The sequence below is a fragment of the Rattus norvegicus genome, chromosome 13 (genome assembly GCF_036323735.1).
Source record: "Rattus norvegicus strain BN/NHsdMcwi chromosome 13, GRCr8, whole genome shotgun sequence".
NCBI classification, from domain to species: domain Eukaryota; kingdom Metazoa; phylum Chordata; class Mammalia; order Rodentia; family Muridae; genus Rattus; species Rattus norvegicus.
Genome location: NC_086031.1, coordinates 53647395 through 53675218, shown reverse-complemented (window position 1 = coordinate 53675218; position 27824 = coordinate 53647395). Strand labels below are relative to the sequence as shown.

Here is a 27824-nt window from a genome sequence, read left to right as displayed (position 1 = left end):
ATTCATGTGGTCAGACACCTCAGAAGCGTTAAATCTGGACTTTGAGCTCACTGGGCTGTCTATCTTGGTAATGGGAGACTCCACTATTTTGGACTTCTGCAGAATAAAACACTCTTCTGAGTTTACAAACTATTTGATTCTGGGGTTATCGTTCTTCGGAGAATCATGGACCCTTACAGAACACTTTGCAAAGATGCAAAGAAAAGTAAAGAACCTTGAGGCTGTAATGGTTAATCTCAAGCAACAACTAAAACAGAAAACACAAGACATACAGCATCCTGGAGTAGACTTATCTTCAATCCCATATTTTTCTTAAAAATGTGCCTCAATGTAAGTATAAATCAAAGATATTACTTTTCCTTTAAAAATAGGATTACATTAAAAAATAATACTTTTTTAAGTTGATAGACACAAATAATGTAGTCATGAGAAACTGGCTTTCACATGCATTGAACCAGTGCTAAACATCAGCTCTGAAAACATACATACAAGTGACATTATAGGGATTTATCATACTGTATTCGGGAATACATACATACATACATACACACATACACATGCATGCGCGCGCGCACACACACACACACACACACACACACACTCACACACTCACACACATATATGTATGTGTGTATCCGCCTGCATAGTAGTGAAGGGAAGCAATGAATTAGAAAAAGAGTAGGTAATGGAATATGACAGAGTTTGGAGGGAAAAAAATGGAAGGGAAAATGTATTTAAATTATAATCTCAAAAATTAAAAACAGTAAAAATGAATTCATTAAACAACTTAGTAACTTGTAATATATACATATTTATTTTTACACAAAGTCATATCTAAACAGTTTACACTGACAGTAAAAACTGCTCCAGGTATCCATGATTGCATAAGTTTTTTTTTTGGTCCCACACTGAAAATGTTTCCTTTTAGCAATAAGGAATTCCAAGGGTATCCATCACCAGTTGAATAGCTTGCAGGGAATTTGTGATTTCTTCCATATTATCACGCCTCAAAACCCACTGTGGCTTAAGTCTGTTTAAAAAAAATGAAAAAGCATCAATGCAGTGTTTTAAAGTGTGGGAGAGCACACATTATAGATTACTACCTACACAGCCTAGACATTACTTTAAAAACTGACGCTGGTCTCTTGGCAGCTTCTGCTGTTTCCTTCACCACTGCCTTCTCTGCTCATGTAGCGGACTCTCAAGGTAAGATCCTTGGTGTAACTACTGAAGCCTTTTCTCAGATCACCATTCTTAGTTCTTAGTGACAGCATCACAGTATGACCAAGGAGTAGAGAGCCTGGACAGTGGTCACACCTGGCACCCCTTACACTTTCTTTCTGTACTACCTTAATCATTCAACTGTCCTTTCCTACAGACACAGACTAGATTGTGTCTTCACCAGAAACTGCATGGCCCTTAGTGTAAGCCTTAAACTTCCATTCTGCAACTCCACTCTGATCCCATTGCGTCACATGCCCTGTTGAAGCACTTTAACCAAATGTTTCCACCTCAACAAGGTGTCAGAGAGACTTCTGACAGTTGATACATAATATATTTTAACTTTACTATAGAAAACAAGTGATGTAATTAATCACCTTTCTAGTGTGCTTTCTGAGCTACTTAACATGGAATTTTTGTGCAACTGCCCACAGCCCCAGCAATGATGCTTCATTACGTGGATCTCCTCCACTCACCCAGTGTTCTCCTGCTCAAACTGTTCATAGCATTTTGCTTCTGGTAAGAGTGAGTAAATACTCATTAAATGAATCCTTTGTATATGCATTTAACTGCTTACCTTGAAACTATCCTGGTCTTTATAGATCTTTCTGGTATAAAAGGAAAGCCTATACAGGAATTCTGCTTCTGCTTATCAAATAATCCCTGTGTATTCACTTTATGCTTAGGAACTGTAAATTTGTAGAGACGATAAATACGATCAATGACTTTTGATCTACTTTGTGCATCCTAAAAAAAAGAAAAAATTACACTGGTTAGAATTGCATTTCTCTTTCCTAGAGTAACTAAATCATGAATTATCAATACTATGTTTTTCAAGAACAATGCTCTGTAATTATTAACTAATTTAATATGCAAGTTACTTATAGGAAGACATATAGTCAACAGTTACACATGGACACAGACAGAAAGACTTCAGCACATACACATCACGCCCAGAGACCAAATCTTGGGAATTTTTCCAAAGAGTTCTCTTCCTATCAGTGACAATCCCAGATGACTACGCCATCCCTTGGAGAGGTTATAGCACATCTGCACTTGTTTCCTTCCTAACGTCTCCCTTTTCCATGCATGCTCACTCAAATTCATTATGTCCATAGCCAGAATAAATTTGGCTACTTGAGAGAGCTGAGCATGGTGAGCATTGATTTCAGAGTTTAGCTTTCCCCCTTTTAAACTGAGCTTCTATGCTATGCATGTGCTCTACTAATGAACCATTTTTCCAGCCCTGGAGTCAGATTCTTTTGATTAGAAAAATGTCTGTGTGACATTTTTATTATTGAATAAAGCAGGTTTGAATATATATAAAGCTCTACATTAGTGTGATAACTAAAGGAAAAATATACAAGTCATAGACATTAAAAATCTAGGAGAAAGGGTATAGATCTACTCACAAAAGCACACTGCTCTGTCTTCAACAGCACAGCTAATAAACAGCACGTCCTTGTGAAAATGCTGGCACTCTTCTCGGCAACTCGGTCACCAGGCTTCTCCCGGTACGCCTGCAGCAGCTCCAGCAGTGTGTCCACACAGTTTTCAGCATCGTAAACAGCTGAGATCGTCTTATCATACTTGAAGAGACCAGAATAAAATTAAAACTCACGAGGAGCACAAGTCTTTAAACAGTCCAACCACAAAATATTGCTAGAGCCAAATGTCTGGAGCATGTGCAGCAGGTAAGGAGACTGGTAATATTTTATTTCTGAACGCATCTTACACATATATTCCCAGCGTAATCCTTTTTAGAACTTTAACATGAACCAGAGTCAAATGCTCTTGGGAAAGAAAGAGACGATCTTGAGGTAGATAAAAAGCTTTTAAAACATTTTGTATACTACTCTCCCAAAGTAACTTTCTGTGATTACCACAGAGTAAGATAACAATAAAAAGATCTATTTAGCTCCTGGGTTACTTGTTTCTTGGGAAGACGAAATTGCTATAAAATAAATTGATAATTTTAGCACTGAGTCTAGGATACATTTTCAATGGCTTATTTGTCTAATTGTGTCATTAGATGTGCACTGAAATCTGCAGGGTAACAATACTAAAATAACAAAACATCACTAGCTAACACCAAGGTCTCCTTAGAGAAGTGCCTCAGGTCTAACCACTCTTCTCAGTGACAGAGGTGGGTCCTGTGGTGTAACCACTCAGCCTGCTCAGTGACTGAGGTGGGTCCTGTGGTGTAACCACTCAGCCTGCTCAGTGACAGAGGTGGGTCCTGTGGTGTAACCACTCAGCCTGCTCAGTGACTGAGGTGGGTCCTGTGAAGGCCTCACTTTACAGCTGAAGAATGCGAAGCACAGAGAACCTAAAGAAGCTGCAGCATCACACAGACCCGAGGCTCAGCTTGGTGTCAGTCTGCTCGCATCTGCTACTTCTCATAAAGACAGAAGGGTGGCTTAGCACATGGCCCAGGCAGAAAACCTTCCTTCTTAATGCCTCAACTGTCTCTAACTTAGTAAGTACTATTGCCGTATCTTCTCTGAAAAATGACACAGGAACGACCTTAGGGGGCTATAAAAAAAACTAAACTCATTAATTCACTAGCATATAGATAGTAAATGATAGTCAGAATGTTTCAATTAGCAATAATTGCGCCTCGGATAAACCTCATTGGCTACGATACTGCCACTGTGCAAAGCTGATAGTCAGAATATTATAAACAAATCAAATCTTATAAAAAACTAGCATTTCCACATGTAGCTATGTTAAGAGACTAAACATTTTTACTCCCAGAAACACTTGAAAATAAGTGAATTTTAAGTCAGAAGCATGATCTAATAATGAGCAAGCACAAAGTTTAGTTGGCTGGGTCATACTTCTTGACAATGGATGTTTTATCACTGAAACCTTAAGTTACCTTTGCCACATTCAGCAGGACTTGGACAGCACATCCAACAACTTCCATGCAAGGAACACTGCGATTACAGCTGCGGATCACCACGAAGACGGTAGACACTGCTCCGCTTTCAGCCATGTTCTCACAGCAAAGGGGAGATAACCTGGTAACAACCTCTGAGAGAGAACCGAATGAATGAACAAGGACGTGCACAGCAACAAGACTGAACTGTAGGAGCCACTGTTATCCCACTCTATACCTCAGGGGGGTGTGCATCCCTATTCTTAAACATGACAGCTAGAGTGCACTAACCCAGGTGCTTCATGGCTTCCAGAATGGCCGACAAGTGCTTGTACGTGAGCAGGTGATGAAGGGCACGCTCAGTTCTTCTGTACAGCTTGTTTTCCTCCTCCACGTTCCTGCTGACAGCGCGAAGGCTTTGTCGAATAGCTTTAATTTCTGTGCGATCATTTTTCTTCCTTGAAGCATAGCCTCTCCATAATGCCTAACAATCAGGTACAACAAAGTCATTTAGAGACGTCAGCCAGGAATAAGGGTCTGCACCTCTATTCCAATTGAAGCTGCAACTCAGATTATAATCTTGGGCTAAAACTGGACTTCAGTTTACCTGAATTCTAGTGGCGCTGCTGTTGACCTTTTGCTGTCTTCTGCTCAGGAGAAAGCGGCGCACTGCCTTCTGAATCACTGATGCAGCCCTGTCCTGCTGGTGCCGACGAGCTTGAACGTCACGCTCAGCTGCCATGATCTTACGATATTGCTCAATGAACCTCTGCTGCTGTAATCTTCTTCGAAACCATCTCTACTCAAAACATGAAGGTTTTTCAGTTTTACTTCAGAATATGTACTAAATACATAAACATACTCTTATGTGTGGATACACATCTGGATAGAGAAATGAAGAGCACTGAATTGCCTTTTCGCCCTCCATCCTACTCTGTGGTGATAGTTTCCTATGCCTCGTGAAGCAAATCCTTCAAGCGCTTGCTGGACAGATGTGGGCACAGCTCACGATGTATACAAGTCCTATCAAACTCGGCAGCACTTTGTAAGTTGCTTTCTACCCCAATATATGTAATATATACATAAGGAAAAATTTCGAGGGTATAACTACTATAAATTACAATATGGATATGAAATAGAAAAATATTTTAAATAGTAAATAATACACAGATAAGAATTTAAATGACTGATAAATATGGGAAAAACTAGAAATGACAGTAAACAAGTAAATCCAAAACAAAGATGTATTTTATTCCCATTCATTAGAGTGGCAAAACCAGAATGTCTTCAGTTGGCCCCTGCTGGAGATAGAGAAACAGAGTGAGGGTATGAATGAGTGGTTACACCAGTGGATGGTCACTCGCATTTCTGGCCCATAAAACATCATCCAATAATTTCCATATTTTGTGACTGTAAGCACATCTAAAACTGAGTAACATAAAAAATACACTTGGAGCTGGAGAGACGGCTCAGTGGTTAAGGGCACTGACTGCTCTTCCCGAGGTCCTGAGTTCAATTCCCAGCAACCACATGGTGGCTCACAGCCATCTGTAAAGAGATCCGATGCCCTCTTCTGGTGTGTCTGAAGACAGCTACAGTGTACTTACATATAATAAATGAATAAATCTTAAAAAAAAAAAAAAAACTAGTAATTTAAAAAAAAAAAAAAAAGAAATCTGATGCCCTCTTTTTGGTACTCAGGTGTACATGCAATGCAGATAGAGCACTCAGATACATAAAGTAAATCTTTAAAGAAAATTTCTTGATGTTTTCCGTTGTTGTTATTGTTTTTGGTTTGTTTGATTTTCGTTTGTTGAGTTAGAGCTTGTTTGTAAGGCCTTAGCTATCCTGGAACTATCTTTGTAGACCAGGCTGGACTGGATTGCCTGTTCTCCCTCCAGAGAGCTGGAATTAAGAGCTGACATAAAAAGTAGTATCTTTTGTTTGAATTTGGAAGAAAAGTTAACCTGAATAACGATGACTGAATTAACATGCTTCTTAGCATTCCTCATAGCCACGTGGCGTCTATAAGCTCGCTGGATTCTAAGAGCACACATGTGACAGTATGCAGCTGCTATAAAGCGGAAACGTCGAATGTTGGCTTTCTGTTCTGAAACCTAGAGCACAGAGAGAAAAAAATATCAATAGAAAAATAGGCAAAATACATAAAACAAACCTTTTAAAAGAAAATATATAGATAAAAAGTATTTTTGTATAAGCAAATGAAATATACAATGTATTAACTGTTACTTACTTTCATTTTAATTTAAAACAATTATAATTCCTTATTATATAATAATTCTAATAGAATAACTTATGTAACAAACTATAAAAGCAGATTTTTGGGACCTTTGCTAAAGAGAAATAGCATTTAGGTAAACAAACTTATCCAAAGACAGTTTTTTAAAGCCATAACCACAGTACTCGGGAGAGGCAGGTAAAGGTTTGTAAAGCACTCTAAGCAGAGATGTTCAGATACAGTGATATGAGGCCCGACGAATTTCATTTTCCCAGCATTAGATAATGCAGCACAAGTACAGGGGAGCCTCTTGTTCTAAAAACTTTCTACAGTGACATTTGGATTGTAGATTCCTAATTCAGATTTAATGACAAGATTTCTCCTTTTAAACTTCAAATCTAATTACTTTTTGTGTATGCCAGTTCTATATCCTCAGCCCCCAAAGTCATGGCCTTCCTAAAAACAAAAAAGTCCTTTCTTGGTGAGGGTGTAGCTTTCAGAGGAAAAGTTCTTACAGCTGCCAGAGAGTGGCAGAGTAAGGGAAGGAGTGGCAGAAGGCTACTCCTGGGAAAAATTAGCCTTCTCCACACACAAAGGGCTCACACTCTTGTCAGTTCTTCAGCTAAGTGTTACTGCTTTAAAAATCACAAACAGAAAACAAAACAAAACAACCAACAGAAAATACAATTAACTCTATCTTTGCTGTGACCATCTGTGGGAAGAAAGGGTCATGGAGCAACAACACCACGACCTGTGATGACTGGTGACTTTGTTAGGTGGCTCTGCAGCAGTTAACAACTGTATTACTTTTGACAGCATTCTCCAGGATCTTAGCTCCAAAAATTTACCATCATAAACATCAAACGCTTTAATTTTACTCCAAAATACTTACTCTTTTTCTTGCTAACCAGCCACGCACCAATGCCTGTAAAACAACTGCAGACTTCTTAAACTGGACGTACTTTGTCCTCTCCTGCCTCGCAGCCACCGAGGCTCGTACATATCTCTGTATGGTTAAAGCAGCAGACCTCTGCTGTCGGAAGGACTGCCTCCCCTTATAGCCTCTAAAGTGGGCCTGGATCACACAAGCGGCTCCATGTCTCTGTAAGGAAAAAGGTACAAGTTGCACTAATAGGTAGGGACAAGATTTTCAACCTGTTAGAAGTTCTTGGATTTCTCACTGTAAAGTGAGACACTACACTCATAATATTCTTTGCTTTCATAGCTTGAGAAGGTGCTACCTCATGGACATGGGGAATGATAACACATTACGTTTGAACTGTACAGGTCTAGAGTCAAAAAGAAAAGTACAAGCTAGGGTCAGCAGCTGTCTGGAACCTTCCATTTCCCCAGACTTTTCCACTTGTGTGAGAGAAGGGAAGGAATGCTGTTACAGGGCAAACACACTGGACCGAAGCACAAGCTACAGAGTGAAATGTACAGCAGCCATTAGAAAGGAACCAGAGCACAGCGGCCTTTAGGAGCTGCAATGCAGGGTGGAGAGATGGTTGAGCACTTGCTGCTCTTACAGAGGACCTTGGTTTGGGTCCCAAGCACTGACATCAGCTTACAACTTCCTACAACTGCAGATTCAAAGGATCAACATATCCCTGTGACCTCCACAGCTCCCCCATGTGCATACTTACACGAGGCACAAAAATACACAGAAAAGAAGAAAACGCTTAAAAAAAGAACTACATTGCATGTCAACTACATTCCTTAGATAGCCCAATTATGTAAAAGCTTCAGAACCATTGTTTTACACATTCAAAAGGGTACGGTTAGAACCCATTTAAGCTATGTCGGCTTTATAAACGCCCACACACCTGCAAAACAATCATGGGCAAGTTAGCACTCAACAGCTTCTAGACTTAAAATGATCACAGCAATAGCAACTACCACATAGGTTTACTTGCCAGTGCCTGCCTGGCATGCAGTACGCGCCAAAAGTCACAGAAAAGACAACTGTGGTGATGTAGCTAGAATGACCAGTACATGAACATAAATCATATATGCAAAATTCTACTTTTGATACATAGCAATTATTTAAAGCTATACTTAATAATAAGCCATGGGCTTTATAGCTACTCTAAAACTCTGCTATATACTTAAACAAATAAACTATGGTTTAGAAAGCATGTTGTGAAATATTTGACTTAAATGAGACAAAATATATTTATTTCTTTACTTTTTTCCAAGCATATATTATTTTCACTGCAATCATGGAAAATTTGAGTTTGAGAATATTTTACTTACACACACACACACACACACACACACACACACACAGAGAGAGAGAGAGAGAGAGAGACAGAGACAGAGACAGAGAGACAGAGACAGAGACAGACAGAGAGACAGAGAGACAGAGAGACAGAGAAAGACTCACGCATTACATACTGGCAAAATCATATTGTTATAAGTGAATGTAGTTTTAATGGACTAAACCAGATGTGTGTAAACAAATGCATAGTTCATCTTTAGTATTGTCTGCTTTATTCCCTAACATGAGTCTTGTTTTAGTCAGCACTTACTTTTAAGGTCAAACTCTCACATGCTGCTCTTGCACAGAGTGCAGCTCTCCACTTCCTTTGAATTATGATAGCCGCTGCCCTCATCTTCAAGAACCTGAAAGTTAGATTAGGGAGTAACCTTAAATTATTTGGTCTAGTCACTGCTGTCCCCCGACACTGAGGAGAAGGAACACGCAAGAACAGCTACGGTATAAGACAGACCAGCATGCTCCACCCTTCAGCTCCAGCAGTCAGTCCTACACAGACAATGAAAGCCAGGTTTGCAAGTAGCAATGTTCTAGGGTATAAATTATAAGCTCTAAATCCAGTAGGACAAAGACTGTGTAGACTGTTTTAGATACCTTATTGAAGAGTTGGACGCATCCCTGGATGATGGAGGCAGTCCCTGAAATGAACTTTAAGGAGAAAGGGACACTCACAGTTCTACGACATGAACCTGACACTGAACAACCACTAGCTTGTCTAGGAACCATGATTCTTAGAGAGCAAGGCTGCGCATCCAGAAGAGAGGCTCACCCCTGGTACAAGAAGATACCGTCATACTGATGGAGCATCACCTACAACTGACCCTTTTCCCCAGCAGCAATGGTTGAGGAACTCTTCAAACTCTGGAGGTCCCCTTTAGTGAATTTTAAGCAATTGCTCATGCAGTAGCTCATTAATTATGGATAAAAAAAATCCTTACACTATGGCATTAAAAAAATAAAAGGTTAGTGAAACTTGATGAACATTTTTGAAACAGAAATTAAGTAGGAATAGGCTCTTTATCATTAAGGATAAAGTAGATAGAAAATAAAATCCAGTATAATAAAAACTTCTCAATCAGCAAGTGTTGGCTGTGCAGGCCCTAGGTGTCCATATAGAAAAAAGCCAAAAGCAGCACTGTGGGGTAGAGTTAACCACTAGCTAACCGCTGAGTTCAGTGAAAGGCCTTGTCTCAAAAAGTAACTGGACAGGGAGAACTTCTGCCTCTCCTTCTCACTCACAGACTACCCACAAAAAAAAAAAAAAAAAAAAAAAAATTGTTGCCAGTAGCGAAATTAATAAAAAAAAAAGTGAAAAATGAAAAATGAATAGGTAAGTTTATTCACTTTCCTTGTGTTATCCCTTTGGATTTGAATAAATCACATACATACTTTTTAGTAAATTATATTATTAAAGCTAGACTTTATATTATAAATTAAGCCCAGAAATGTGTCACTAATGGAGAACGAACACAAACACACACAATTTTTAAAACCATATAAATTGAACATAACATAGCGATTACTGGAAATCAGCAGTGTGGTTCCTTTACCTAAGAGCCTTCACACTTCCACAGAGCTGAAGTACATTACCTCGTTCTCTCCTGCTTCGCATAGAAGTAACCTTGGATGGTTTTAACAGCTTTCAATAAAGTTAGGTATCTCCTGCGCACTCTGCAGCGCCTATACCAAGCTTGAATCCTGCAGGCAGCTTCCCCTCTGCGTAAGTCCTGCCGAGCTTCAGATGTTCTCCACACAGCCTATATCATGCACAGAAATATAGGTTTACAATAATGATTTACGATTGCAAACTAGAAAGATCTTATGCAATTATCATCAATTATAATAATTAATATACAATTAATGGAAAAACATTAATTGTAAATATCAAGTTAGTTTCTGCTCTACCGGACTAACACACAGGGAACCTTCAGAACTGTGTCATTACAACAGTCTATGTGTAGTAATCACTTTCTCTATCACACAGACTCGGTGGCTGGTGGCCAGCCCACCTCAGCATAGCCTAGTGAGACGTTTAAAACTATGCTCTGCAGAATCTGTTGGAAGCAGACAGATGCTCACTGTCCTCAGTGCATCTGAAAGAACAGAAATGAAGTAAGTTCTGCTTTCTGGAGAAGAAAGACACAGCTTCCTCTCCCATCCATTGGTCATCTGCCTGAAACAGGATTTGGAAAGGACGACCATTTCTCATTTTGGCAACCTGGTGATTACGACAACTATAACTTATTCAATTAAGATTTAAAAACCGATTGTTTTAGTAATAAAAGAGACAAATTATGGACCAGAGAAACTAAATAAGTTGATACACAGTCATTTCAAAGGACACAAGGTCTGACATAGTTAATATTTATAAGTATCTTGTGAAGTGAAATACTGCCCTAACCCTCTACTGAAGAAAATAGAATTCAGTTGACTTTTCATGAGATTAGTTTGGCTTTTCTGTCATGAAGCTAATGCTACATGACGTATTCTCACTGAAATCTAAAACAGCCACTGATTCGTAGTATCTGGAATTGGAGAACATTTCTTGTTCTTTCCCAATCCTTGGCTGGTTGATACCAAGTTTCTCAGTTTACTTCTTTCCTAGGATCCTGGAGACTTTGCTCAATACCCTGTGTTCTTATGGTCTCCGGATCCATGTCTTAGACCCTCTTCTTCCTATACATCCTTCTACAAGGTTCAGTTATCAGTATGCGATTAAAAACAAACAAATCAACCAACCTAAAAAGGTTACTGGTCTGCCCTCCAGACAGTGAGCTGCCTTAGGAGCAGTCTGTGAGACTCTGTGGCTTCACACTGAGCTCGTCACTACTTCACAACCCTTGCATCTGCCCCCTGTGGCCAGGAGGGGTGTGTCTGCTGAACTGCTAACATTTATAGTGTGTTAATTATAATAATGCTTAGCCATTACAACACAAAAATGTATTTCTTTGCTCAATAGAGCTTTAGCATATGCATTTGACAGAGTGACTACTGTGGCAGCCAGGTGCAGGGGTGGCACATTACTCACCTGGGAGCCTCTTTCAGCCTCCACCAGCCTCCTTGCTTTAAAGGCTCTAAAATGCTTCTGTATAATCACAGCAGCGTCATGCTGCAGCTGAACTTGTTTGGCCATGTTTGAGCCCTGAAAATGCATCTGAGTAAGAGGTGTTTCTTCCTTACATGCCATGGGCAGATCTTGCCGTCTCTTATTTGCTCTGTATTTCTTTTGTATCACTTTTGCTGCCCACCGAAGCTGCTGGTAGACACAGCGCTGCCTATGCATCCTGTATGTGCTTTGTATTCTGACAGCAGCACGGTGTTCTTCTCTGCTGAGTTGTTCTCTTTGCAGTTTTCTAGTTCTGTATGTTCGATAATGCTGTTGAATTCTAATTGAGGCACGCTTCCAAAGGTGAAACCTAACGTAAGTTCTGTGCATTCTAAACGTAGCCTGGATGAGAGCCGCAGCCCTGTGCCTTTCTTGTAACTGCTTTTTGACCATCAGTCTTCGAAAAGAGGACTGTATTGTAATGGCTGCCTTTCGTAACTGCAAGAATTGGTGCAATTTATGCTTGGCATAAAGGGTGGCTCTGTATTTCCTCTGCACGAATATAGCAGCTTTTCTGAGAGCAAGGAATTGTCTCCTTACTATTCTAGCTCTAAATTTACTCTGAATAAGGGTTGCAGAAGCATGCATAGTCTTCAAATGGTTTCTGGCTTTCACGCCCCTAAAGGCAGCCTGAAGGGTCAGAGCAGCTTGTCTCTGCCTGACAAAAAGCTGCCTCTGCAGTTCTGCAGTTCTGTGTGCTCGGTATTGCTTCTGGATCACAACTGAGGCCCTCTTCAAACGCTGGTACCTCACACAGGCTCTGTGCATTCGGAAAGTGGCCTGAATCACAGTAGCAGCCCTGTGCATCTTCTGCACACTTTTCCTTACCATCCATCCTTTGTATGATGACTGGATCTTTGTAACCGCCTTCTCCAACAGTAATTGTTGTCGGCAATACTTGGCGTGAAGTCTTGCACGGTACTGTCTCTGAATCCAAATGACTGTTTTCCTGAGAGAGAGGAACTTCCTTCTCATCAGTAGTGTCCTGAATCTCCTCTGAATGACAGTAGCAGCTAAATGCATAGCTTTTAAGTGTCTCCGCGCTTTCAGTCCCCTAAAGGCAGCCTGGACGAGGATTACAGAACGCCTCAGTCTGCTGTACCTCTGAAACTGAGAGCTTCCTTCCTTTACTGCTCGGTACCTCTGCTGCACCACTGTGGCTGCCTTCCTCAAGCGGTGGAAATATGTTCGCTGTCTGTGTCTCCTAAAGTATGACTGAATGAGCGTTGCTGCGAAATGCATCTTTCTTAAAGTCTTTCTAACTCTTGCTCCTCTGACACCGGCTTGAAGGGTCTTAATAGCCCTTAAAGTCGTCAGGTACTTTTCCTGCTGAATTTTACCTAGATAATACGCTCTGTACCTCACCTGGATCACAGCCGCTGCTCTCGACTGCTGTATCTTAAACAAGGCTTTAATGAGTGTGGCCGCCATGTACATGTGCTGAATGTGTCTCCTTACTTGAATGCCTCTGTACACAGCTTGGACTTTAGTTGCTGCTCTCTTTAAGGTAAGGTATGCCTCACGTTGCTGGGTGGTAATTTTAATATTCCGATACCATCTCTGAATTATAATAGCAGAAGTTCTACAGGTTGTATATTTCTTCTGTGTTCTGTAGGCCCTAAATTTAGACTGTATAGTGACTGCTGCTTTGTGGCATTCAGTTATCTGTCTTCTCGCTTTCATACCACGGTAAGCTGACTGTAAAATTACTACAGCTGCCTTTGTTTTCAAGTACAAATGGCGCTGTTCCTTTCCAACTCTGTAGGCCCTATAGCACACCTGAATCTGACGAGCAGCGGTTTTCATGAGGCTCCACTTCCTACGCTGACTGTACATTCTGTAGTACGACTGTATGAGGGCCGCGCACTGGTGCCGCTGTGCGATCTCTCTCCTCAGCATCTTTCCCTTCCACGTAGCCTGAAACACCAGGGCGGCGTGACGGAGCCGGATGTACTCCGAGTGCTGCCTCTCTCCTGCAGCCCGTGCCCTGACATGCTGCTGGATGACGACTGCAGCATTTCTCACTAGTTTATACTGCCTCTGGGCCCTGGCCATTCTGAAAGCAGCCTGGATCTTCACTGCAGCCTGATGTTGCCTCCTGAGCTGCTGCCGAACTTGCCAGCCACGGCAGGCAGACTGCAGAACAACGACAGCCTCCCTTGTCTTTAGAAAGTGAATTCTCATGTCAGAAGCAACCTTGTGTGCCCTGTACCATCTCTGAACCTTCACAGCAGACTGAAGCACAGTCTGGTATTTCATCCTCTGACTGTGGCCTCTAAAAACCCTCTGAATTGTAACGGCAGCTGTAGACTGCTGCTTGATTTGCCGGCGTGCTCTGCGGCCTCTGTAAGCTGCTTGCAAACAAACAGCTGCTCCTTTGACCTGCAGGAAGATCTTCCTCTGATGGACTTGTGCTCGGTAGGCACTGTAGAAAGTCTGAATGACAAGAGCCGCCTTGCGCGTCTTCAGGTAGCGCTGCCTCACTCTCCACATCCTGAAGTAAGACTGCAGAGAAATGGCAGCCTTGCTTTGCAGCCTCATCTGCTTTCTGACCAGGCATCCTCTGAAGTACGACTGCAGTTTGATACAGGCTTCGCGCACCTGTACAGACTCTTTTCTCTTTTGGGAACGGTACCACCGCTGGATAAATACCGCAGCGGCTCTTACCTGTAAATACTGCTTACGTGACTGTTTCATTTTGACAATTGACTGCAGCTTTACTGCAGCATTCCTCAAGCTCCGAAACTTCTTTCTGGAGATATAAGCCCGATAACATGACTGAATCTTTACTACAGATGTTAAAGCACGACGAAATGTTTTCCTGGCTTGCATCCCTCTATATGCAGACTGTAGAACAATGACTGAAGACCTTGTTTTCTGGTAAGATGCTAGACTCTTCCTGGCTGAAATGGAAGCTCGGAAATGAGTCTGAATTGTAACAGCTGCTTTCTTTATCTTCTGATATTTCTGTAGTTGTTGGTGTTTTCTTATGTGTGCTTGCAATTTGATAACAGTCTTTTTAAGATTTAAGAATTTAACTCTTCCCTGTCTCATTCTCCAATAGGACTGAAGAACACAGGCAGCTTGAATTTGCAAACGGTATGAACGGCGAGCCTTCATGCCCCTGAAGGCAGCCTGCAGTTGAATGGCAGCCGCTCGCTTCTGCAAATAGTCAGTGCGCGCTAACTTCCCCATCTGACGGGCCCTGAAGTGCTTCTGGAGAGTCAGGACAGCGTCTTTCCTTCTCTTACATAACTTTTGGGCGTGAAAGCACCGAACTCTTCTCTGGATGACTACAACACAAGACCTAATGTAAATGTACTTCTGCAATTCCCTGTGCATTCTGTACCACGACTGTATCACAACAGCGGCCCTTTCTCGTGTCTGTTTCCTGCAACGCCATTCTCTAAAAGCTCGCTGCAATGTCACCGCGGCTTTGGTTTGGAGCTGCAGCTTGCGTCGCTTCCACCGTCTGAACACAGACTGGATTACAAGGGATGCAGATTTCAGCTTTCTGAATCTCTGCTGATCTCGTTTTCTACTTAAATGGGCGCGCCAACGCCTCTGGATGGTAACCGTGGCCCAACGATATCGCTTGTAAGATGTAAGGGCGATTTTCATTCTTAACCTGGACTGAAGGATGACGGAACAGTGTTTCAACTTCAGGAAGTGTTTTCTGGTGGAGTGTCTTCTCCAGTGAGCCTGAGAAACGTAAGAAAGGAGAGGTAAAATGGACACAGCTTTCTGAGGTCAACACTCGAAGCGTTCACTCATCTAGCATTCTGCTTCACAGCAGCCATGCTAAGGGCTAGGGAGGTGGCTCAGCCACCCAGAGCCACAGGACCTGGGTTTGGATCCCAGGACCCTCATCGGGCTGAGTTCACAATGCTCCAAATTTTAAAATGTTCCAAAATGAAAGAAAAATAAACGTGTTGAACAGTTCCCTAACAGGCTAAACATTAAAGGTGATGACTTATTCCTGAGGAGTAGACATTGTAGGAGGACCTTCTGGTAGTCCAGATACTACATACCCTGGATGATGTGCAAATGCAAATGCCATGCACTTTTATAACTTCTATCTTGTTCATAGATAGAATTTGGGAATCTGTCAGGGACCTCAAACGGATTCTCTGTGTACGGACGTAAAGGTGACTACATATCAAGTTGAAGTAAATGGCTACATTACTGGCCCAATAAATAGGGCTGTAGACCTCAAGCTGATGCATCCATGATTCCACTGTCTAGAAGACACCTGACAAAAAGTAACATCTAGAATAAAATACTCAACCGTGTTAACACCCCAACTCCAAGTTATCCAATCAGGAAGTGCACATGCAAATTAAGTAAACAGGTGGTTCTCACAATAAAATAAATTACCAATAAATACAGCCTCGCCCATGAGGAAAATGAGAAGCTTTAGATAAGCTGTGCTAAGTTTACAGTACTCGGGCTAGGTAGCTAAGGGACATGGGGGGGGGGGGGTGGAACAAAATAATATAGTCCATGCGCTAAAAGAAAGACACTGCCACCCAGACTACTATATCCTGCAAAACTGTCATAATTAAAGGAGAAACAATTGTGCATAGAGGAAAAAAAAACCAAGCTGAAAGAATTCATGACCACTAAATCACCACGATGTAAGATACCTACAGGAAAGCTTCAGATTAAAGAGAAAGATAACCTCATCCAGGAAGCTGTGGGACAGAATGAACCATGCTAGAAGGAAAGATCAGCAAATGAGAGATAGGAGAACACCAAGCACCGCGAAGCTACCTCACTGCCAGGAATCACCACCCACCTCTCAATAACAACTGTGAATGTTAATGCTCTTAATTCTTCGAGCAAAAACTCAAGTCTAGGAGACTGGATCCATTTCCTTGCTGCCTACACCTCACCACTAAAGACTGATATTATCTGAGGCTGAAAGGAAAAGCAAAGTAATTTTAATGAAAGTAAAAAACAAACAAATATGGGTCCATTCTCAGACAAAGTAGATATTATAATTCTAAACTTAAATTCACCAAACACACTTGTACCTAATTTCTAAAAACAAATCTACTAGATATGAAAATATGAATTAACCCCAAACACAGTAATAGTGGATGACCTCAGTATACACTCTCATCAACAGACAAGTCATTCTGATTTTATATATATATATAAAATCAAATATATTTGATATATATATATCAAATGGATATAACAGACACATACAAACATTCTAACCCAAACATACAGAACATTCATAATTGTCAACAGTCTCTGGAACTTTCTCAAAATTACATCATATATTAGGACACAAATACAGTAAAACTAAAATAACTCTTTACATTCTATGTAACCATAATTGAACAGAGCAAAATCAATAGCAAGAAAACTGCAGAATGTATACAAACTAACAGAGACTGACTACACTACCAATTGATGAATGGGTGCTATATAGCTATTTCTTCTAAAATTCGTCTTCCCAAAGGGAGATGAATTAAGAGTCCAAAAGTAAATAAAACTCAGAAGTCTCTGGAAGCTCCTGAAAATTACAAGATTCACAAGGGGGCTCTCCCTGAGGTTATATAAGCAATAATCTCTAGGACAAGGAGATTTGTCTTGCTCAGCGGCCTGCATATGCTGTAGTGAGTGCCAGAAATTCATGGCAGGGTGGGATTTTGATTATGCAGTACCTTCAAGTCATCCATATTAGGTAACTTCTTACCAATATGACTATAAATTCCAATAAGCTCAATGGTTCTTTACCCTAGACTTGGGGGATCATTTTTAGGCCCAGCTTTGGTTCATTATCTGGGGCGAGCACACGTTTGCTTGGCAGAAATCACACAATAATGGGTCATCAGAGAAATTAGGGAAGTTAAGTTTAGAGGTGTGGTGTGGAAGGGAGTAGTGGTAGAAGAGAATGATTAACAAATAGATGTGCTTTCCAGTAACTGGAGAAAAACGTAGATAGATATCTAGGCTCAATGAAAATTAAAAGATGGGATTTAAAAACAAATTTAGGACTGCAGAGAGGCTCAGGAGTTATGAGCACTTATTACTGTTACAGAGGACCTGGTTTTGGTTCTAATCAACCACAACTGTCCATAATTCCAAGGGATATAATGTCCTCTTAGAGCATCCATGAATACCAGTCATACCCAACTAAACATTCATCTTCTAGTTCTATAAGTTCATTAAAAGTTTAGACAATAATTCTCATGCCACAGTAACCTGTGGTTTTGCTAAGACAGAGATCATCTGCCTAGTGTCTCATTAGTTTTGAAGATTTGTGTAGTTAAACGAGTCAATATTTTATTTTCTGTCTTTATACTGACAATAAATTGTGCATTCTCAGTTTATGCCCTTTAGTTGTCTCACAACAAACCTAGAAGAAATGTTTTCCCTCATTGTAAACTTGTTACCAGTCTGCTTTCTTATCCTACCTAGTGAAATTAGTCCATGACACACAAAGGTTTACAGAGCCTTATTTGCTGCTTTTTTTTGAGGGCTGGAAATTACTTGTATAAATTTAGGAATTCTATAAAATCATTATCAGGAATTATGAAATCATCATTGCTAGATGAAGAGTATCCATCTTCATTGATCTGCAGAAAATCTGCAGGGTAGAAAATAGAGTAGGTTGATATCCAGGAATCATTAGACTATAATGACTGGAAAGATATCAACAATAGGAACCAATCCTGAGATGAGATCTCTGAAGGCCCTGAAATTCAGAATTTACCCATTGTAGCCATGCAAAATGATGGGCCATCTCTAGAAAAGTCACTTATGATTATATATATGATGTTTACTGAGTCTACAAGATGACAAATCAAAAAATTAGGATAGTAGAAATAATATGACACAAAATTCAATTTCCAAAATAGGTGATTATTATATTATTAATAAAATCAAATTAAAACTGTTTTAGAGGGGTTGGGGATTTAGCTCAGTGGTAGAGCGCTTGCCTAGCAAGCGCAAGGCCCTGGGTTCGGTCCCCAGCTCCGGAAAAAAAAAAAAACTGTTTTGGAGGTTAGTATATATAATGCTAAGTATACAATACTAAGAAACTTTCTAAGTATTTACATTAGTGTAAAAATATGCGATGCTAAGCTGAACTGTACTTTGGCAAGTCTCTGGCAGTATATCCTAAAAATGAAATGCAATCACCTGACTGCTACCCACAAAACCTCCAAAGCTGGGAAGGGATGTTAGTCGGAAGGCATCAGCCAGCATGGTGCACAGGGCTGAGGTAGGTTTTGCCCTTCTTCTATTCCCTCTGTCTTGCTAAAAACCTGTTAGATTCCATTCCTAAAGCTAGCCACCAAGGCCTACTCCTTTATTTGGCCACTTGCTCCTCCTGAGGCTGACTACCTAGGCCCAGCTATCAAGTCCAACAATCAAAAAGTCCCCTTTTGTCTGCCCTAATTAACATGCCCAAATAGAACTAAAGACTTCATCCTAACATGGGGTTTCTCCTTTTCCCTTTATAAACTGCCATATGCCTATGTCTCCTTTCCCTTCGTGTTAAAAGCTTGGTCTTGGGGTGTCTTGCGCCTACACAGGTCCCTTCGCGTGCTACTTCCACTGAAAGGTGCATTCAAATGGCCTTTACAATGGTTCAAAACGGGAAGGTCAAATGTCCATCCACAACAGAACGAGGGACAGCTTATTCAACCCTAACAATCCTCACAAACACAATAGCAGCAATGAAAGAGTTAATAGAAATCTGAGTTCAAAACAGGACACAACTAATTTATACGGCTTTAAAAAGATGCATAAGAAAAAGGTATGATTAGTACAGAACAGCCAATGGTCACCTGGGGCTAGGGTAGAAAGGTTAACTAACTCTGTGAAGTAGCTTATAAGAGGCCGGTCACAGTCTGTCTCGTGGTTAAGGAAGTAATTACATGGGTATTCATTTTCTGAGAAACTACCAGGCTCTAAAATATCATTGCATGCAATTTTCCCTGTGTAACATTTTATTTTTAAAGTGATTCAAAATGAGGCAATTTATTCAACTAATCTAGCATTTTCAGTAGACAGAATCAAAGCTTTTACATTTCTAAAAGAGATTTATATGGGAAAGCTTCAATAATATTTACAAGGGATGAATTGAAATAGCACACCTCATTAATGTTAGAATCCATTATAAAAACAAACTGAGGGTTGGGGATTTAGCTCAGCGGTAGAGCGCTTGCCTAGGGAGCGCAAGGCCCTGGGTTCAGTCTCCAGCTCTGAAAAAAAGAAAAAAGAAAAAGAAGAAGAAAAGAAAAAGAAAAAAAAAAACAAAACCAAACTGATACCCATGCATGGAACACGTCTGTTTTTAAAAGAAAACAATATAGGCATTCTACTAGCCAGTGATGACCATGATTTCTGAGATAAACCAAAGGCGATAGAAAGAGAGGAAATGTCCACTTTGCTCAGAAGAGGAGTTTCCAGGATTCAATGCAGAGGAGCACGGAATAGCCTGGCATCAGCACCTCCCATGGAGTCAAAGCTCTAATGTAAAACAAGACAGCAAGGGGTACAGAGCTTCAGCTATGTCTCAGCTCTATGCTACACACAGCAGCACTCAGCAGACAACAAGGGCGTACCAAGCCCAAGAGCCTACTTAATTAGGCAGTCACCCTGCGTCCTTGCTTTTCACATCCTTGAATTCAAGCTAATGGCAGATAGGAGGCACCTGAGGAAAAGAGCAAGCATCTGACTGAATCTGCAAAACGTTTTGTTGTCCTTGATCCCTAGGCAATGCAACCCGACTGTGACCCAGCCACACTTACACAGTGCGAGGTCCTACGCAGGAGCATTAACGATCTGCTGCATACGGGAGGCTGTAAGAAGTTACATGAAAATGCGCCTATATCTGGGATCTACAGGACCCCAGGACCGACCCCCAGATGCACCAATCACATAGTTCCTTCTTTGCTAAACTCGGCATACATGCTTTCAGTTGAAGCTTCACTCCAGAGTACCGTACCTGAATCAGTGATGCTGATGCACTGTGAAGTTTTGCCAGTTTTTCATTCTTCAGCATCAGCAACTTCCTCTGTGCTGAGACTCTTCGCCAACATGTTTGAATGACGAGCGCTGCACTGACTCTCTTTTGCAATCTTCTTCTAGTTAGAAAATTGAGAACGACTGCCTGAATAATTCTAGCAGCTTTGTCTCTTTCCTTTAATGAGGAAAAGAAAAACAGAATTGTGTTAACAACCACTTTAAGACTTTGTTCTTTGTAAAATAATCAATTTCTACACATTAAGTATATTAGTAATTTATCATGCAAAAACCCTCCCATACTCTAGGCTTACGTTCATCCTGGGGCTACAAGTGGTTCTGGGCATATCAAAAAGGCAAATGGTAAATCAAAACAACCCTGAGATTTCACCTCACACCAGTGAGAATGGCTAAGATCAAAAACTCAGGTGACAGCAGATGCTGGCGAGGATGTGGAGAAAGAGGAACACTCCTCCATTGTTGGTGGGATTGCAGACTGGTACAACCATTCTGGAAATCAGTCTGGAGGTTCCTCAGAAAATTGGACATTGAACTGCCTGAGGATCCAGCTATACCTCTCTTGGGCATATACCCAAAAGGTGCCCCAACATATAAAAGAGACACGTGCTCCACTATGTTCATCGCAGCCTTATTTATAATAGCCAGAAGCTGGAAAGAACCCAGATACCCTTCAACAGAGGAATGGATACAGAAAATGTGGTACATCTACACAATGGAATATTACTCAGCTATCAAAAACAACGGCTTTATGAAATTCGTAGGCAAATGGTTGGAACTGGAAAATATTATCCTGAGTGAGCTAACCCAATCACAGAAAGGCATACATGGTATGCACTCATTGATAAGTGGCTATTAGCCCAAATGCTTGAATTACCCTAGATGCCTAGAACAAATGAAACTCAAGACGGATGATCAAAATGTGAATGTTTCGCACTGAAGCTCCCGGAAGGGGCGGCACAGGTCTTCCTGGTTGCTGCTGCTGCAGAGAGCCCGTGGGGAGCACCCCACGAGCGAACCTGAGCCTCGGGACCACAGGTAAGACCAAATTTTCTGCTGCAAGAAAGCTGCCTGGTGAGCTTGGGACACAGGAAAGCAGAATTTCTCTAGGACCGGGCACGTTCTGTGTTTACCGGAAGTCCCACACCCGCGGATCCCGGCCCGCAGCAGCTCTCTGCTCCCAGACCCGGTGAGAGAGAGACCCAACCGCCTGGTCAGGTGGGCACTCCTGAGGCTGCAGAGAAGAAGAGACCACCAACACTGCTGCTCACCCCTGCCCACATCCCTGGCCCAAGAGGAAACTGTATAAGGCCTCTGGGCTCCCGTGGGGAAGGGCCCAGGAGCGGCAGGACCCCTGCCAGAGACACCACCGGAACCTGAAAGAAACAGACCGGATAAACAGTTCTCTGCACCCAAATCCCGTGGGAGGGAGAGCTAAACCTTCAGAGAGGCAGACAAGCCTGGGAAACCAGAAGTGACTGCTCCCTGCACACACATCTCGGACGCCAGAGGAAAAAGCCAAAGACCATCTGGAACCCTGGTGCACTGAAGTTCCCGGAAGGGGCGGCACAGGTCTTCCTGGTTGCTGCCGCTGCAGAGAGCCCGTGGGCAGCACCCCACGAGCGAACCTGAGCCTCGGGACCACAGGTAAGACCAAATTTTCTGCTGCAAGAAAGCTGCCTGGTGAACTCAAGACACAGGCCCACAGGAACAGCTGAAGACCTGTAGAGAGGAAAAACTACACGCCAGAAAGCAGAACACTCTGTCCCCATAACTGACTGAAAGAGAGGAAAACAGGTCTACAGCACTCCTGTCACACAGGCTTATAGGACAGTCTAGCCACTGTCAGAAATAGCAGAACAAAGTAACACTAGAGATAATCTGATGGCGAGAGGCAAGCGCAGGAACCCAAGCAACAGAAACCAAGACTACATGCCATCATCGGAGCCCAATTCTCCCACCAAAACAAACATGGAATATCCAAACACACCAGAAAAGCAAGATCTAGTTACAAAATCATATTTGATCATGATGCTGGAGGACTTCAAGAAAGACATGAACACACTTAGGGAAGCACAGGAAAACATTAATAAACAAGTAAAAGCCTACAGAGAGGAATCGCAAAAATCCCTGAAAGAATTCCAGGAAAACACAATCAAACAGTTGAAGGAATTAAAAATGGAAATAGAAGCAATCAAGAAAGAACACATGGAAACAACCCTGGATATAGAAAACCAAAAGAAGAGACAAGGAGCTGTAGATACAAGCCTCACCAACAGAATTCAAGAGATGGAAGAGAGAATCTCAGGAGCAGAAGATTCCATAGAAATCATTGACTCAACTGTCAAAGATAATGTAAAGCGGAAAAAGCTACTGGTCCAAAACATACAGGAAATCCAGGACTCAATGAGAAGATCAAACCTAAGGATAATAGGTATAGAAGAGAGTGAAGACTCCCAGCTCAAAGGACCAGTAAATATCTTCAACAAAATCATAGAAGAAAACTTCCCTAACCTAAAAAAAGAGATACCCATAGACATACAAGAAGCCTACAGAACTCCAAATAGATTGGACCAGAAAAGAAACACCTCCCGTCACATAATTGTCAAAACACCAAACGCACAAAATAAAGAAAGAATATTAAAAGCAGTAAGGGAAAAAGGTCAAGTAACATATAAAGGGAGACCTATCAGAATCACACCAGACTTCTCGCCAGAAACTATGAAGGCCAGAAGATCCTGGACTGATGTCATACAGACCCTAAGAGAACACAAATGCCAGCCCAGGTTACTGTATCCAGCAAAACTCTCAATTAACATTGATGGAGAAACCAAGATATTCCATGACAAAACCAAATTTACACAATATCTTTCTACAAATCCAGCACTACAAAGGATAATAAATGGTAAAGCCCAACATAAGGAGGCAAGCTATACCCTAGAAGAAGCAAGAAACTAATCGTCTTGGCAACAAAACAAAGAGAATGAAAGCACACAAACATAACCTCACATCCAAATATGAATATAAAGGGAAGCAATAATCACTATTCCTTAATATCTCTCAACATCAATGGCCTCAACTCCCCAATAAAAAGACATAGATTAACAAACTGGATACGCAATGAGGACCCTGCATTCTGCTGCCTACAGGAAACACACCTCAGAGACAAAGACAGACACTACCTCAGAGTGAAAGGCTGGAAAACAACTTTCCAAGCAAATGGTCAGAAGAAGCAAGCTGGAGTAGCCATTCTAATATCAAATAAAATCAATTTCCAACTAAAAGTCATCAAAAAAGATAAGGAAGGACACTTCATATTCATCAAAGGAAAAATCCAGCAAGACGAACTCTCAATCCTAAATATCTATGCCCCAAATACAAGGGCACCTACATACGTAAAAGAAACCTTACTAAAGCTCAAAACACACATTGCACCTCACACAATAATAGTGGGAGACTTCAACACCCCACTCTCATCAATGGACAGATCATGGAAACAGAAATTAAACAGTGATGTCGACAGACTAAGAGAAGTCATGAGCCAAATGGACTTAACGGATATTTATAGAACATTCTATCCTAAAGCAAAAGGATATACCTTCTTCTCAGCTCCTCATGGTACTTTCTCCAAAATTGACCATATAATTGGTCAAAAAACGGGCCTCAACAGGTACAGAAAGATAGAGATAATCCCATGCATGCTATCGGACCACCACGGCCTAAAACTGGTCTTCAATAACAATAAGGGAAGAATGCCCACATATACGTGGAAATTGAACAATGCTCTACTCAATGATAACCTGGTCAAGGAAGAAATAAAGAAAGAAATTAAAAACTTTTTAGAATTTAATGAAAATGAAGATACAACATACCCAAACTTATGGGACACAATGAAAGCTGTGCTAAGAGGAAAACTCATAGCGCTGAGTGCCTGCAGAAAGAAACAGGAAAGAGCATATGTCAGCAGCTTGACAGCACACCTAAAAGCTCTAGAACAAAAAGAAGCAAATACACCCAGGAGGAGTAGAAGGCAGGAAATAATCAAACTCAGAGCTGAAATCAACCAAGTAGAAACAAAAAGGACCATAGAAAGAATCAACAGAACCAAAAGTTGGTTCTTTGAGAAAATCAACAAGATAGATAAACCCTTAGCCAGACTAACGAGAGGACACAGAGAGTGCGTCCAAATTAACAAAATTAGAAATGAAAAGGGAGACATAACTACAGATTCAGAGGAAATTCAAAAAATCATCAGATCTTACTATAAAAACCTATATTCAACAAAATTTGAAAATCTTCAGGAAATGGACAATTTCCTAGACAGATACCAGGTATCGAAGTTAAATCAGGAACAGATAAACCAGTTAAACAACCCCATAACTCCTAAGGAAATAGAAGCAGTCATTAAAGGTCTTCCAACCAAAAAGAGCCCAGGTCCAGACGGGTTTAGTGCAGAATTCTATCAAACCTTCATAGAAGACCTCATACCAATATTATCCAAACTATTCCACAAAATTGAAACAGATGGAGCACTACCGAATTCCTTCTACGAAGCCACAATTACTCTTATACCTAAACCACACAAAGACACAACAAAGAAAGAGAACTTCAGACCAATTTCCCTTATGAATATCGACGCAAAAATACTCAATAAAATTCTGGCAAACCGAATTCAAGAGCACATCAAAACAATCATCCACCATGATCAAGTAGGCTTCATCCCAGGCATGCAGGGATGGTTTAATATACGGAAAACCATCAACGTGATCCATCATATAAACAAACTGAAAGAACAAAACCACATGATCATTTCATTAGATGCTGAGAAAGCATTTGACAAAATTCAACACCCCTTCATGATAAAAGTCCTGGAAAGAATAGGAATTCAAGGCCCATACCTAAACATAGTAAAAGCCATATACAGCAAACCAGTTGCTAACATTAAAATAAATGGAGAGAAACTCGAAGCAATCCCACTAAAATCAGGGACTAGACAAGGCTGCCCACTCTCTCCCTACTTATTCAATATAGTTCTTGAAGTTCTAGCCAGAGCAATCAGACAACAAAAGGAGATCAAGGGGATACAGATCGGAAAAGAAGAAGTCAAAATATCACTATTTGCAGATGACATGATAGTATATTTAAGTGATCCCAAAAGTTCCACCAGAGAACCACTAAAGCTGATAAACAACTTCAGCAAAGTGGCTGGGTATAAAATTAACTCAAATAAATCAGTTGCCTTCCTCTATACAAAAGAGAAACAAGCCGAGAAAGAAATTAGGGAAACGACACCCTTCATAATAGACCCAAATAATATAAAGTACCTCGGTGTGACTTTAACCAAGCAAGTAAAAGATCTGTACAATAAGAACTTCAAGACACTGAGGAAAGAAATTGAAGAAGACCTCAGAAGATGGAAAGATCTCCCATGCTCATGGATTGGCAGGATTAATATAGTAAAAATGGCCATTTTACCAAAAGCAATCTACAGATTCAATGCAATCCCCATCAAAATTCCAATCCAATTCTTCAAAGAGTTAGACAGAACAATTTGCAAATTCATCTGGAATAACAAAAAACCCAGGATAGCTAAAGCTATCCTCAACAATAAAAGGACTTCAGGGGGAATCACTATCCCTGAACTCAAGCAGTATTACAGAGCAATAGTGATAAAAACTGCATGGTATTGGTACAGAGACAGACAGATAGACCAATGGAATAGAATTGAAGACCCAGAAATGAACCCACACACCTATGGTCACTTGATTTTTGACAAAGGAGCCAAAACCATCCAATGGAAAAAAGATAGCATTTTCAGCAAATGGTGCTGGTTCAACTGGAGGGCAACATGTAGAAGAATGCAGATCGATCCATGCTTATCACCCTGTACAAAGCTTAAGTCCAAGTGGATCAAGGACCTCCACATCAAACCAGACACACTCAAACTAATAGAAGAAAAACTAGGGAAGCATCTGGAACACATGGGCACTGGAAAAAATTTCCTGAACAAAACACCAATGGCTTATGCTCTAAGATCAAGAATCGACAAATGGGATCTCATAAAACTGCAAAGCTTCTGTAAGGCAAAGGACACGGTGGTTAGGACAAAACGGCAACCAACAGATTGGGAAAAGATCTTTACCAATCCTACAACAGATAGAGGCCTTATATCCAAAATATACAAAGAACTCAAGAAGTTAGACCGCAGGGAAACAAATAACCCTATTAAAAAATGGGGTTCAGAGCTAAACAAAGAATTCACAGCTGAGGAATGCCGAATGGCTGAGAAACACCTAAAGAAATGTTCAACATCTTTAGTCATAAGGGAAATGCAAATCAAAACAACCCTGAGATTTCACCTCACACCAGTGAGAATGGCTAAGATCAAAAACTCAGGTGACAGCAGATGCTGGCGAGGATGTGGAGAAAGAGGAACACTCCTCCATTGTTGGTGGGATTGCAGACTGGTAAAACCATTCTGGAAATCAGTCTGGAGGTTCCTCAGAAAATTGGACATTGAACTGCCTGAGGATCCAGCTATACCTCTCTTGGGCATATACCCAAAAGATGCCTCAACATATAAAAGAGACACGTGCTCCACTATGTTCATCGCAGCCTTATTTATAATAGCCAGAAAATGGAAAGAACCGAGATGCCCTTCAACAGAGGAATGGATACAGAAAATGTGGTACATCTACACAATGGAATATTACTCAGCTATCAAAAACGAGTCTATGAAATTCGTAGGCAAATGGTTGGAACTGGAAAATATCATCCTGAGTGAGCTAACCCAATCACAGAAAGACATACATGGTATGCACTCATTGATAAGTGGCTATTAGCCCAAATGCTTGAATTACCCTAGATCCCTAGAACAAACGAAACTCAAGACGGATGATCAAAATGTGAATGCTTCACTCCTTCTTTAAATGAGGAAAAAGAATACCCTTGGCTGGGAAGGGAGAGGCAAAGATTAAAACAGAGACTGAAGGAACACCCATTCAGAGCCTGCCCCACATGTGGCCCATACATATACAGCCACCCAATTGGACAAGATGGATGAAGCAAAGAAGTGCAGACCGACAGGAGCCGG

At 41.1% G+C, this 27824-nt stretch overlaps 1 protein-coding gene and 1 pseudogene across 1 annotated transcript in view; both read right to left on the bottom strand.

The window, feature by feature from the left end:
• Positions 1 to 729: 729 nt before the first annotated feature.
• The window catches only part of Aspm (assembly factor for spindle microtubules), a 48906-nt gene continuing 21811 nt past the window's right edge, over positions 730 to 27824 (bottom strand). The window contains exons 17-28 of the mRNA NM_001105955.2: positions 20697 to 20891; positions 11648 to 15427; positions 10210 to 10376; positions 8873 to 8966; positions 7234 to 7443; positions 6070 to 6219; positions 4710 to 4901; positions 4394 to 4586; positions 4103 to 4257; positions 2634 to 2810; positions 1799 to 1968; positions 730 to 1030 (exon numbers count right to left, since the gene is read on the bottom strand). Of these exons, the coding sequence (NP_001099425.2) occupies positions 925 to 1030; positions 1799 to 1968; positions 2634 to 2810; positions 4103 to 4257; positions 4394 to 4586; positions 4710 to 4901; positions 6070 to 6219; positions 7234 to 7443; positions 8873 to 8966; positions 10210 to 10376; positions 11648 to 15427; positions 20697 to 20891 (5589 nt within the window). The 3' untranslated portion in view covers positions 730 to 924. The remainder of the gene's footprint in view (positions 1031 to 1798; positions 1969 to 2633; positions 2811 to 4102; positions 4258 to 4393; positions 4587 to 4709; positions 4902 to 6069; positions 6220 to 7233; positions 7444 to 8872; positions 8967 to 10209; positions 10377 to 11647; positions 15428 to 20696; positions 20892 to 27824) is intronic.
• LOC120096438 (U4 spliceosomal RNA) lies at positions 3760 to 3885 on the bottom strand (annotated as a pseudogene).